Here is a 13,247-nt window from a genome sequence, read left to right as displayed (position 1 = left end):
CTGAGCCTTGGAAAACCCCATTTTGCTACAGGAACTCTGGGAATCAAAAGACAGGACTCTGCAGCACTTTAAAGACTAACAAGATGGTTTATTAGGTGATGAGCTTTCGTGGGCCAGACCCACTTCCTCAGATCAAATTGTGGAAGAAAATTGGCATGACCATATTTTGTTACACAATTTGATCTGAGGAAGTAGGTCTGGCCCACGAAATCTCATCACCTAATAAAACATGTTGTTAGTCTTTAAAAAGCTGCATAGTCCTGTCTTGTTTCAGCAAGACCAGACGAACACAGCTACATCTCTATTACTATTCTGGGAATCAAGATTGAGCTCTTGTGGAAGGATCTGAAGTAGGATCTGAAAGAGAAGCTGAGGATACGGGAAGGAACATGTGAGTGAAGGCTCGTGACAAAGTTAAACAGGCTTAAAAGGTACTACAGAGGGCCAGAGAAATGTTCATCAATATATGACAGTCTAATACACTTTGAGTATGTCTACACTACAAAGTTAATTCGAACTAACAGACGTTAGTTCGAATTAACTTTGATAGGCGCTACACAGGCAAACCGCTAGTTGGAACTTAATTCGAACTAGCGGAGCGCTTAATTCGAACTAGGTAAACCTCATTCCACGAGGACTAATGCCTAGTTCGAAATAAGTAGTTCGAATTAAGGGCTGTGTAGCCAGTTAATTCGAACTAGTGGGAGGCTAGCCATCCCCAGCTTTCCCTAGTGGCCACTTTGGGCACCACCAGGGAAACTCTTCTGCCCCCCTCCCGGCCCCGGAGCCCTTAAAGGGGCATGGTCTGGATACAGTGCCCGTGCCAGGTGCAAGCCTGCCAGCACCCAGCCAGCAGACCCTGCACCTGGCATGGCACGAGCCAGCCACCTGCTGCCACCCAGCACTCCGCCTCTTCCCGGGACCAAGCTGGCGGCTCCCGGGAGCCTGCCCAGGCCCGCAAGAGGCGGGCACCCGTCTGGTCTAGTGCGGAGATCGTGGACCTCATCCACGATCTTCGCAGTAGGCACAGGAATGTGGCCGTCTAGGGCAGGATAGCTGCCAGCCTGGCCACCCAGGCGTAGGTTTGCATGAAAATCAGGCTGGTCCAGTGAGACCCCCGACCCTGAGCCCTGAGCTTAGAACGGCCGTACTGGGTCAGACCAAAGGTCCATCTAGCCCAGTAGCCTGTCTGCCGACAGTGTCCAAAACTAGGTATCCTGGAGGGGATGGACCGAAGACAATGAACAAGCCATTTGTCTCGTGCCATCCATCTCCAGCCTTCCACAAACAGAGGCCAGGGACACCATTTCTACCTCCTGGATAATAGCACTCCATGGACCCAACCTCCATGACTTGATCTAACTTCTCTTTAAACTCTGTTCTAGTTCTAGCCTTCACAGCCTCCTGCAGCAAGGAGTTCCACAGGTTGACTCTTTGCTTTGTAAAGAACAACTTTCTGTTATTACTTTGAAGCCTGCTACCCATTCATTTCATTTTGTGTCCTCTAGTCCTTCTATTATGGGAACTAATGAAGAACTTTTCGTTATGCACCCTCTCCACACCACTCATGCTTTTATAGACCTCTATCATATCCCCCCTCAGTGTCCTCTTTTCTAAGCTGAAAAGTCCCACTCTCTTTAGCCTTTCTTCATATGGGACCTGTTTCAAACCCCTGATCATTTTAGTTGCCCTCCCCTCTCCCACCCTCTCTCTTCCCCTCTCCTACCTCCTTTTCCAAGTCTCCCCGAGTTCTGTTCAATAAAGAGAGTTTCTATTTTTGAACACACGTGTCCTTTATTTTGTACATCAGGAAGGGGGGCTAGGGAGGGGTAAGTGGAAGGAGGTGAGGAAGGAATGGGATACGAGCCCCCAATGGGGAGGACTGGGGTGTCTCTGTGGGCTCTTCGGGGTGGAAGCTCTCCTGCCGCCCCCCGATTGACCCCCCCCGAATGGCAGCCTGCGGCAAGCGCAGCCAGGCTGATGGCTGAGTGCTGTGATGTGCCGAGTGTGGGCACTCAGGGCACTCCAAGCCAGGACTGCTTTGCAAGCGGGGAACCCTGAGAACTGTCTGTCCGGGGTGGGAGTCGGGTCCCTTTAAGCACAGCCCTCGGCTAGCCTGAGACAGCAGCTCCATTTCTAAGTCCTAATCTGATGCCCTGCCGGCACTGCTTCCGGCCATCCTTAACCCCGGTTCAGGGTCCACTCAGTGTGGACATGCTAGTTCGAATTAGTAAAATGCTAATTCGAACTAGTTTTTTGGTCTAGATGCACTAGTTCAATTTAGCTTAGTTCGAATTAACTAATTTGAATTAAGTTAGTTTGAATTAGTGCTGTAGTGTAGACATACCCATATATATATATCACATTACTATTCCTGGCAAACATATTAATATGTATTGAGTACACAATATAGCACTATGTTGCATCTATCTATCTATCTATCTATCTATCTATCTATCTATCTATCTATCTATCTATCTATCTATCTATCTATCTATCTATCATGCAGCCTTGGGATTGGAAAATAGAAACTTTGTCAAAGGCAAAATGCATTACTGCTGTGCTCTTGTACAAGCTGTAGAGGTACCATCATGGCCCAGTACCTGGAATGCTGGTGTCCAAAACAAGATAAGGAAAGGTATGGAACAAGAAGTTAAGGAACTGGGATGAACTGGTGTGTTGGATTTTAGTGATTTTTTTATAACTTGTAAGGTCATCCAGTACATACTACAGTTACACAGCTGAAATGTGTAACTCTGGAAGCACATTTTTTGTGCAATGTGAATGAAAAAAATTGCATGAAACTGCTTCCCAGAAGCTGGTATTGCATTCACCTTTTTTTCCTATACTATGCTATTATTTCCTTTTAGCAATGAACTTGAAAAAAGTTGATGGTTTGGTTCCTTGACTGCATTTCATATCAAACAAAAGTGTGATCAAGCTATTGAGTAAACAATTTATCCACAGAATTTTTGGGACTTTTTGGGCCCAGATAGAATCCAGAATGGATGTGACTTAGGTAGAGGGCTAGACTGTAGACAGAAATGGCTTAAGAAACAACCCACAGGGGTTCTGGAGGTAAAAATGCTTGCAATGCTTATGTTCCAATGCTCAGGAGTGATATGGAGGTAGGCGGAACTGCTAACCATTCTCTGAATTCTAATTGTCTTACTTCTTGTTAATTAAACCTATAATAGTTTAAATGACTTTCCAGCCTGAGCATTAGCTAATGAACTGAGTATCAGAGGAAACAAGAAATCTAGTATAGATAATTTGTTAAGTTATTTAACTAGCTTGTGTTTTATACCCCACTGTTCTCATAACTCACAGGGGTTGTTTTTTGTTTTGTTTTGTTTTGTTTTTAATTTTCAACTAACAATGTTTTCTTGGTTAATGGGTGGCAAATTATAAATAAGATCAAATAATTAACAATGTGATATATTTGTGTATTAGGCTGTCATGTATTCTGATGCTAACACATCCCAGTTACCTGTAGGGAGACCAAAATATGAGACCTCTGGAGCTTAGCAAATGAGCTTAAAGCCAAACACCCCTTACAAAGTAGAACCTCTTTGTAAATGGTTTCAGTGTCGCTACATGGAACAGTGCACCACACCCAGTAAGTGTGTGGGTTACAAAAGGATTTATCAACTCACACTAGATTCCAAGTTCCATTTTCAATCCATCAGGGAACTCACCAGAACAAGCTTCACTGAATCAGCACAAATTCTTAGTACAGGCAGTCCCCGGGTTACATGGATCCGACTTACATCGGATCCCTACTTACAAACGGGGTGAGGCAACCCCGCACTAGCTGCTTTCCCCCAGCAGACCAGGGAGACGCGAAGCTAGCACCCCCCCCAGCAGACCAGGAAGACGCGGAGCGGCTTTTCTCAGCAGACACCTCAACTTGAGAATAAAGGACAGAGGGAAGTGAGGTGTGGGAGAATAAAACTGAGCTCTGGAGAAATGTTTGGCTAGAGTTTCCCCTACAATATGTACCAGTTCCGACTTACATACAAATTCAACTTAAGAACAAACCTATAGTCCCTATCTTGTACGTAACCCGGGGACTGCCTGTAATTGATAAAATTACTCAGAGTAGAAGGCCAGATTTTGCAGCCTTTACCCATGGGAGCTGCCTCCCTAAGGCTATGTCTACACTACGGAGCTTTCTTGGAAAAAGGTACCTGAATTACACTATGCAATTCGTGTACCTTTTTCCAATAGTTTTTTTTCAGAAGAGGCTTTCCAAAATTTGGCCCATCTACACTGGGCCAAATTTTGGCAAAAAAAAGCCCTCTTACAGAAGTGACCTTCTTCCTCATGGAAGAAGGAAGACGGCTTCCGGAAGAGTGCATCTGCTCTTGCGCAAAAAAAAAAAAAAAAAAAAAAAGCGGAAGATCAGTCATGTTCCCTGGATGTGGCATTTTTTTTTCCAGGATACCTTTGATATCCCAGAAAAAAACACATAGTGTAGACATAGACTAGGACACTGAGGCTATGTCTACACTATGAATTTTTTTGGCAAAAAATATGCTAGCGAGGGACTAATTTGCATGAGTTGCAATCTTATGTGCATATTTTCTGCTGATCTTGCAGAAAAGGGGATTGTTGCACAAAAAGAAAAAGTCCACACTGCTTGTTTTTGCGCAAAAAAACCCGTAGTTCAAAAACAGATTGGCATAAAATATGCAAATGAGATTGTGACTCATGCAAATGAGTCCCTCATTAGCATATTTTTTGCCAAAAAAACCCTCATAATGTAGTTGTAGCCTGAAGTACAGTGCAGTGTGAGTAAAGCTTGCAGAAGAAGGCCCAGAATCATCATGGCAAGCAAGAGCTCTGAGCTGAACCCTGCCTACAGCAAGAAAACAGAAGCCCTGAATGTCAGGCTTCCCCTGCAAAGTACACGTTTGTTAAAACTGTCAGAACCAGTGTGGGTAATGATAAAGGGGGATGAGGCAGAGAATCACTACACAGACCTGTTCCATTCAGCACCTCAACCAGCTCACAAAGTACTACAGAAAGATAATAATTAATAATAACTAATAATGCAAGCAACATACCCAGCGATAATAAAGTCTCCTCTTCGGAGTTTTTCTTCTTAGACACGTTTTGCTTCTCTATAATTTTAAGAGTTAAACTTGCAGTTAGAGACATAAAAGCTGTCTGAAGTCATAAGCAGTATGATCAATAAAATAACATAAACCATCAGAGTACTATAGTCCAATATTCAGTGATTAGTGCATGGCCAAGTATCTGTGACTCTAAGCAGAGCCGTGAGAAATAGTGGCCTCTGCAGAGACAAGTTACTGAGCCAGATGGATTATTGTGTGGGGATGCCTGTGCTTCACCTGGAAATGGAACAGTTGGGTCTCCAAAAAAAATGTGCCAAAGGAACCAGAGTTCCCCAGAGCTGGTGTTGAAACTCCAACCTGTTAAAGTTAAAGGAATTCCACTCCTTCAAAGCTTCCATGGGCTATCAGGCTGATTATCTCCACCCTTGTCAATGCTAGACATGGACAGCAAAAGATGACCTAGAGGGACCATGGCCTTCCAAGGGGTATATTCAATAACAGGCATTCTGAAAGGTCAAGGACTGGGACCACTGTATGTCTGGTACCATTCAAACAACGATCAAAATCAGGTCCTTGTTGCACAGAATTTACTGTGTAAAATGAGACATAAGAAAGATGGTGGTGGCAGTAGTATATTTTTACATGTAATATATAATATTTTATATATGTATACAATGCTATTAAATTGTTGAACTTTTTTCCTGACTATTATTCTCTCTAGAGGTGTGTCTATGCTGCATCCTAAACTTGAAATAAGATATGCAATTTGAGATACGCAAATTGCATATATTATTTTTATTGTATTACAAAATAGTTTATTTAGAAATTTGGTGCATCTACATACTGCCAAATTTTGAAATGTGCTATTTTGACACATCCCTTAACCATAGTAGAATGACAGTTACAGGTATGCTGTAATAGCACACCCATTATTCTGAAAAATATTTCCGAATAACAGGCACATTTAAAAGACTCAGTGTAGATATTTTGGGATACCTCTGGTATCCTGAAATAGCCCTGCTGCCTAGACATACTCTAAATCTAATATCTTTAGTTTCTAAAAATGAATCTTTTGCAGGATTGTTTTCAGAAATTAAAATCTGAAGAGCCTGGGATTTTTTTAAAACAGTGAATAACAGATTCATTCTCTGTGGAAACAGCAACACTGGGCCTATCCATGTCAGTTACATGACCAAGGGCTCATATTCCTGTATGTCCAGCAATGTGATTTATGATATCATGTGCCAGCAATGACCCTCAGTGATGTATATTGAACAAATTACTCAGTCACTTCACCAAAGAATTACTGCCCACAAATCAAACATCAGACATCTCAACACAGAAAACCCTGTCAGTCAACATTTTAATCTAACTGGCCATTCCTTTAAAGACCTCACAACTTGCTTCTTATTTCAGCTCTTTGAATTAACACCAGGTTATGCTTAAATTCGACATGCTGGGAATAGGCCTTAATAAAAATGCTAATTGTCTTACTCCTTACAAAGACAGCCTCCCCACCTTGTAGTAACTCCAGATTAGCCACTCAGTGATTTACAATAAACTATTTCCTCCTTCCTTGTGTCTTCCTTGCTCTTCACCCCACCTTCTGTTCTAGTAGCTGATTTATTAGTTTATAATTTGTTTACTTTCTTCATTGTATTCCTTTGTTATATATGGTCATGCCTATTCACTTTCAGAATATAATCTGAAGAAGTGAGTCTGTCCCACAAAAGCTCATCACCTAATAAACTATCTTGTTAGTCTTTAAAGTGGTACATATTTTTTCTTTTGTTTTACCTAGATTCATACTCATCACCTTTATAGCCACGAAATGCCCAGACTCCATTAGTAAGAAGAAGTAGCACAAATGACACCCAGAATGCAGCCAGCCAGGGAGAAGTATGAGGGAAAATGTCATCTGTGAAGCAAAAAAATATAACAGTGCATAAGAAATATGGTCCCATCCCAGAATTGGAGGAATGAGACCCAATGATACTCAGCCAGTCCTAAGGATTCTGTTGCATGTAGGGAAGATGCTTGGATTATATTTCCTCAGGAACAGATTTGCAAAGGAATTAAGGCGACTGAAGTGGCAGATAGGAAACTAGTGAGATTTTCAAAGTGCCTTGGCAGATGGGTGATCTTTGAAAATCCTGGGGAGCATGAGCAACCCGCATCTTTAGACACCTCAGTCCCTCACAAAATGATCTTTCGTTCTCCCACCTTTCCACCGAAGAAGTCAGTACTATTGGTGAGTGCAAAATGGTGCATAGATGGGGGAAGCAGTAAGAGTGATGTATATTGATTTAATAAGAATTTTGACAGGTCACATGAAATTCTCATGAAATGAGTACAGGAAACCCTTGTCATTTGTGGGGATACATTCCTGGCACCACTGCGAATAGTGACATTCACGAATAATAGAAGCTGAGGATACCATCTCCCATGGTGAACTCCCTGCAGGTCCCAAACTCACTCCAGACTGGGAACCATGATTAAACCATCTTGTTATTCTTTAAAGTGCTGTTTTTTGTGACAGAGATTAGGGGCTGCTATGAGTTCCCTCCGGCTCCCAGCCTTTGCCAGCCTCCTTTGCTGGCACAAGAGACTCTCACAAAAACACAGTGCCACATATAGTGATTCCATGAATCACGAGAGTCTCATGTATAAGAAGGATGCACAACTGGCTGAAAGACAGTACTTAAAGGGCAGTTATCTTTGGTTTACTGTCAAACTGAGAGGTCATGTCTAGTGGAGTCCAACAGGTGGCAGTTCTACATCCAGTACTATGCTATATTTCATTAGTAATTATTGGGGAGAATAGGCTATTAATATTAACAAGCTCAGAGAACTCACAAACAATTTGAAGGACAAGATCAGCATTGAAAACAAGTGTAATACAACAGAAAATATGTTTAAATTCAGCAAAATGTAATTCAATAAACATACCTATAAAGTGCTTAATTTAGGAAGAAAAATAAATGCACCCACACACAATGGGGAATAACTGGCTAGCTGGCAATACTGCTGAAAAAGATTAGAATATGGGTCAACAATATGATGCATCTATGAAAGGGTGCATTTACACTGCACCATTATTTCAAGATAACTACCATTATTTTGAAATAACAATGTGACCATCTGCACAGCTATCCCATTATGGTGAAATAATTTTGAAATAATGGCTGGCTTGCTCCAAACTCTGTAAATCTCAAGGAATAATGACTATTCTGAAATAACTATTTCAAAATAAGGCATGTGTAGATGTGCCACTGCTGCTATTTCAAAATAGCCCCTCACGAGGACCATTCTGAATTATTCCTCCCCAGTGCCTCCTAGGGCTCTAAATCAACATAGTACATCTATATTAGGGAACCCTGGCTTGGTTCATTTTAAGGCGTCCCTGCAGTGTAGACATGCTACTTCGAAATAAGCTATTTCGGAATAATTATTCTGGAATAGCTTATTTTGAAATAGGCATGCAATGTAAACACACCCAAAAGAGACTAATATTCTGTCACCTTTTAACAGGAGTATTATTTGGAAGGCACAGAATGTAATTTTCTTACTCTAGTCTTCATTGATGCTGTCTTCCATAGACTTTTGCATCCAACTCTGCAAGCCACACTTGTGAAAAAGTCATAGGAGAGAAACAAAAATGAGAAAAGGAATAAAAACCTGACTTCTGCAGACAATTTTAAAAATCATCTTATTTAGCCTTGAAAAAACAAGACTGAGGAAGGAACTTATAACAGTCTTCAAACATGTTATGAAGAGGATGAGGCCATTATAAAGACGACAGTGATCAATTGTTCTCCCTGTCCACTGAAAGTAGGACAAGAAATAAGGGGTTTGATGTGAAGCAAAAGAGGTTTGGATTAGACATTAGGGAAATCTTTCTAACTATAAAGGTAGCTAAACTCTGGAACAGGTTTGTGGCATCCCCATCACTAGAAAAGTTAAAAAAAGCTGGATAAAGACATGCCAGAGAAGGGCCTGCTTCATTATATTAATTTTGGGCCTGCTTCATTATAAGGGATGAAACGTAATTTTTCATCAATTCCATCCATGAGCAGAGTGAGTTTTAGCTACTGCACCAATATTGAGGTCATGTGTGCTCATTTGGATGTGTTCCACCATGGCACCCAGTTTATTAACACACAAACATGATCCCAGCCCCCACAGCAGAATCCCTCTCCTCACTATGCAGCATGTCCCATTCTTGGCTGCTGGAGCAGACCCTGCCTCCACCACCCCCACTATTTCTGGCCACAGTTGCCAACACAGGCCTAGTTCCCCTCTGACAAGTGGCAGCCCCAGCCATTGGAGAAAGCCTCCCCCTAAAGGCTGCAGAAAGTCCTGGCCCCTTCGGCCAGTGGCTCCCCCACCATTCTGTCTCAGCCGGCTCCACCCACCAGAGCACTTGTATCTGATGTACAAGTTTTTCTGCGTGACTCTCCAGAGGAAGAGTTTTTTGCATGGGAAGAATTTTGTGTGTGTGCTGCGCAGTCACGCACTGTAGCGGGAACTATGCTTCCAACCTTGTATCCGTGAATCATCATTTTTCCTCCTAAGTGAAGCACTTTACATTTATCTTTACTGAATTCTCTACAGTTCTATGATGCCATGTCTGTCGTAGACCCACTCTACAATCTCCCAGGGAGAGTTATAGTTCTCCTTCATTTGTTGGGTACTTTCTGCTCTCTGAAATTAAAAAGTCACATTTTGCTATTTGCGTGTGGAAAGCCAAGCAGAGACAAAGGGTACATGGTCTCCAAAGCCTACAATGATCTGGGAAAATATTTAAGACCAAAATCCACGCTATAATGAGCTTAAAAAACAAACAAACAAGGTTTGTTCTGGTCATGGTTTGTTCTGGTCTGTGCCCATTGGCCAACACCTGCTGGGTCACTGAAGGTGATCCAGAATGAAAAATTGAGAATTTTCCCCCCAGTCATTCTTCATGCCGGTGGAGTTCAGAGGCCAGGCAGTGTTACCTCTTGGAGCAAAAGCACAGTGTGATTCCCAGCTCATGTAGATGTGCCTGCACTAGCTCTGCTTGAACTAGAGAAATTAGCCCTGTGCCTGGGGTTTTATGGTAGCAGTTGGTCCCAGCTGGTCTGGGTGTGTGTCCAGGGGTCTGGATGGTTTGATACTTGGGTGACTAATCTGAGCTGCCATAATTATTACCCTGCTTACAGGAGCCTGGTAGGTGATGGCAAAGGAAGCAACAGCTCCAGGGCCCAGCGATTCAAAAGTGCCTGGGGTTCCCAGCCTCTGCTGCTGCTATTGAGGTGGCAGTGGGAGCCTTTAGCCTTTAAAATCACTGCTGGAGCCCTGGGAGTTGAATTCTAGGCGATGTTAAGGGCCGGCTGAGGAGATGCACTCGTGGCAGAGCTGAAGGCTAGCTGTCCCCAACCCTGTCCCTTCCACCCAAGACTCTGCCCCTTGCAGGAGCATGTAGCCAACCCTGCCAGCCACCTTGCCCATGGCTTGCATTTCTGTCCTCTAACTTGCCCCAGTTGCACTGGTGTTCTAGCTGGTGCTGGGCTAGAGTACGGATATCTATGGGAATGGGACTCAAATGTCTTTCCAAAGCCACAGAAACATGGTGACAACTTATGATTACAGTCGTGTGGGTCACAATCCCCTCATTAACCTGTGTTACTACTGGTGCGTGTTAATACAAGAAAAGAAACTAAACATGTAAAATGGAATTTGGCTGAAGAGTCTCCCCTGGGACACTCGTGTTAGAAAATGCAAAACGTGATTTTATTTTTCATCCAGAGCTATTACACATGCAGTGAGAATGTGAGACAATGATTGCTGTGTCTAAACTGGCTCAATCTTGCGCAAAAGTGACTGTTCTTGTGCAAAAAATTGCTGCCTGTCTACACTAGCTGCGTGTTCTTGCACAAATTCTAATGTATAAAATCAGGGCTTCTTGCGCAAGAACTCTGACTCTCCCGCTCAGGAATAAGCCCTTTTGCGCAACTGTTCTTGCTCCAGAGGCCAGTGTAGACAGGCAACATGAATTTCTTGCTCAAGAAAGCCTTATGGTTCAAATGGCCATCAGAGTTTTCTTGCGCAAGAGTGTCTACACTGGCATGGATGCTCTTGCACAAAAGCACATGCTAGCGTAGACGCTCTCTTCTGGAAGAGCTTTGCAGAAGAACTTTTCTGCAAAAGAGTTTTTGTGTGAGAACGTGCCAGTGTAGACATAGCCTGAGTCAGTTGGATCTCTACAAAAAAGGGAGAAGATTGCTCGTTATTCCCCACACTCCCCACCCCCATTACATAAAAAAAAAATAGTAGCCAAGGAGCAAATTCAAAGCGAGAGACCACCCCCTCCTCTTCCTCTATGACACCCTCCTGGGTGAGGGGTGACTCACCTGAGAGATGAATGGCAGATTGTTGCTCTGTCTTCAGTAGGTTATTCCTCACCACGCAAGCAATTGGTGCTGCTGATGCTTCTCCACCTGGGACAGTGACTTGGCCCAGAACACTATATAGATGGTCACTGTCCTGAGTCATTCCAACCTTGGACTCCAGCGCCAAGATTTGCCCTTTATTTCCAATCCACCGGAGCTCAGGTTTGGGGAACCACCCTCCAGATTTACAGGCCAGCCCAATCCCCTGGCCCTGGGGACCCAACACATCAATGAACACTGGAGCCACAGCTGCAGGGAGAGACAGAGAAATTAGATTCTTGATAATCAACAACCTACTACTGACTAGTAGAAAACTCTATAAGGCTATGTCTACATTGCACACTTATTTCAAAATATGCTGTTCCAGAATAGTTGTTCCAAAATAGCTTATTTCAAAATAGCATGTCAACGCTGCAGGCAAGCCTCAAACTTAGTCTGAGGCAGACTTCCCTAATGTAGACTTGTTATCTCAATTTAGAGCCCCAGGAGGCACTGAGGAGGAATATAGCCCTATTTCAGTGGAGCATCTACACACACCTTATTTTGAAATAGTTATTTTGGAATATGCATTTTTTTTCATAGACTCAGGTTTCCAGATTTTGGAATAAGCCATCCATTATTCTGAAATTATTTCAAAATAATGGAATGGATGTATAGATGCTCACATTGTTAAGTTGAAACAACGCTAGTTATCTCAAAATAACAGTGCAGTGTAGATGCACCGTAACTGACCAGGAAAGTGTGTGCCAGCCCTCTCAAATGGTTAGTCTAGTAAGCGTTGGCTAAGAAAAATAACTCTTCTATATCATAATGTTAGAATTCTCATTCTAACAAGATATAGAATGTACGAGTAGACAAATCAACCAATCAACTTAGTTTTTTACATGTGTAACACATTAGCCTCAAGACTCAAGAGGGCCATTACCAATGTAAAGCATTATTTAAAGATCACCCATTTCTCAATTTCTGGAAAGGAAATTCAGTGGTGGTGAAAACACTTCATACTGCAACACTACACTTCAGTTTAAATGAGGAGATGAAGTGTGTTGACCCTGCCTGTGTCTCCACACTCCTTTCACAGGGCACGCTCCTCAATTCACCAAATGGTGAGGACAAGTTTCATGCAAAAGGCGCAGTGCCCCTAACACTGCACTGAGGTCAGTGCTCAGTTCATACCTTACTGAGTGATTCACTCCATTCTCTGCAGCACAGTGCCCCTTAGCATCCCATTTGGACACTGGGGTTAGTTAGTACTAGGATTGAATTTGTTATATCCCCAGAGCAGCAGGTAATGTTGCCGAGAAAAATCTCAAACTCTGTGATAGAATACAGGTCTGTATTCCCACCCTACACGCTACTGTAATAATCTTTGCACATGGTGTGAATTGTAAGTTATCATTGAAAAACTTCTAATTTGCTGGTCATTATTGTCCTGGGAAAATATGTGTGGCAACATTGCATGTGAAGTTCCAATATTCCCCAGTATGATGTTAAAAGTTCATGATCATGAGCTATCTTGAACAATGGAGTGTGCATTTGCCTTAATTTGCACGTAAGCAGTAAAAAGAATCAGGAAGCAGAAAGGGAAAACAAAATAAGCACAAACAGGTGGAGACCATGCTTCCATAAAAACTGTACCCCTTAGTTCCCTTTTGGAAAATACAAAAAGAAGGCGCAACCATCCAAAGACACATCCCAAGACACCCCCTCTCTCTCCCTGTTTCTGGCATTGCAC

At 42.7% G+C, this 13,247-nt stretch overlaps 1 protein-coding gene across 1 annotated transcript in view; it reads right to left on the bottom strand.

Moving 5' to 3' along the window:
- The window catches only part of LOC102452824 (butyrophilin subfamily 3 member A2-like), a 31,195-nt gene that overhangs the window by 6,280 nt on the left and 11,668 nt on the right, over positions 1 to 13,247 (bottom strand). The window contains exons 5-7 of the mRNA XM_089769977.1: positions 11,474 to 11,761; positions 6,898 to 6,999; positions 5,070 to 5,126 (exon numbers count right to left, since the gene is read on the bottom strand). Coding sequence (XP_089626103.1) covers positions 5,070 to 5,126; positions 6,898 to 6,999; positions 11,474 to 11,761 — 447 coding nt within the window. The remainder of the gene's footprint in view (positions 1 to 5,069; positions 5,127 to 6,897; positions 7,000 to 11,473; positions 11,762 to 13,247) is intronic.

The sequence above is a fragment of the Pelodiscus sinensis genome, chromosome 18 (genome assembly GCF_052426305.1).
Source record: "Pelodiscus sinensis isolate ZL-2025 chromosome 18, ASM5242630v1, whole genome shotgun sequence".
In the NCBI taxonomy this organism is placed as follows: Eukaryota; Metazoa; Chordata; order Testudines; family Trionychidae; genus Pelodiscus; species Pelodiscus sinensis.
This window is presented reverse-complemented; position numbering and strand designations above follow the sequence as displayed.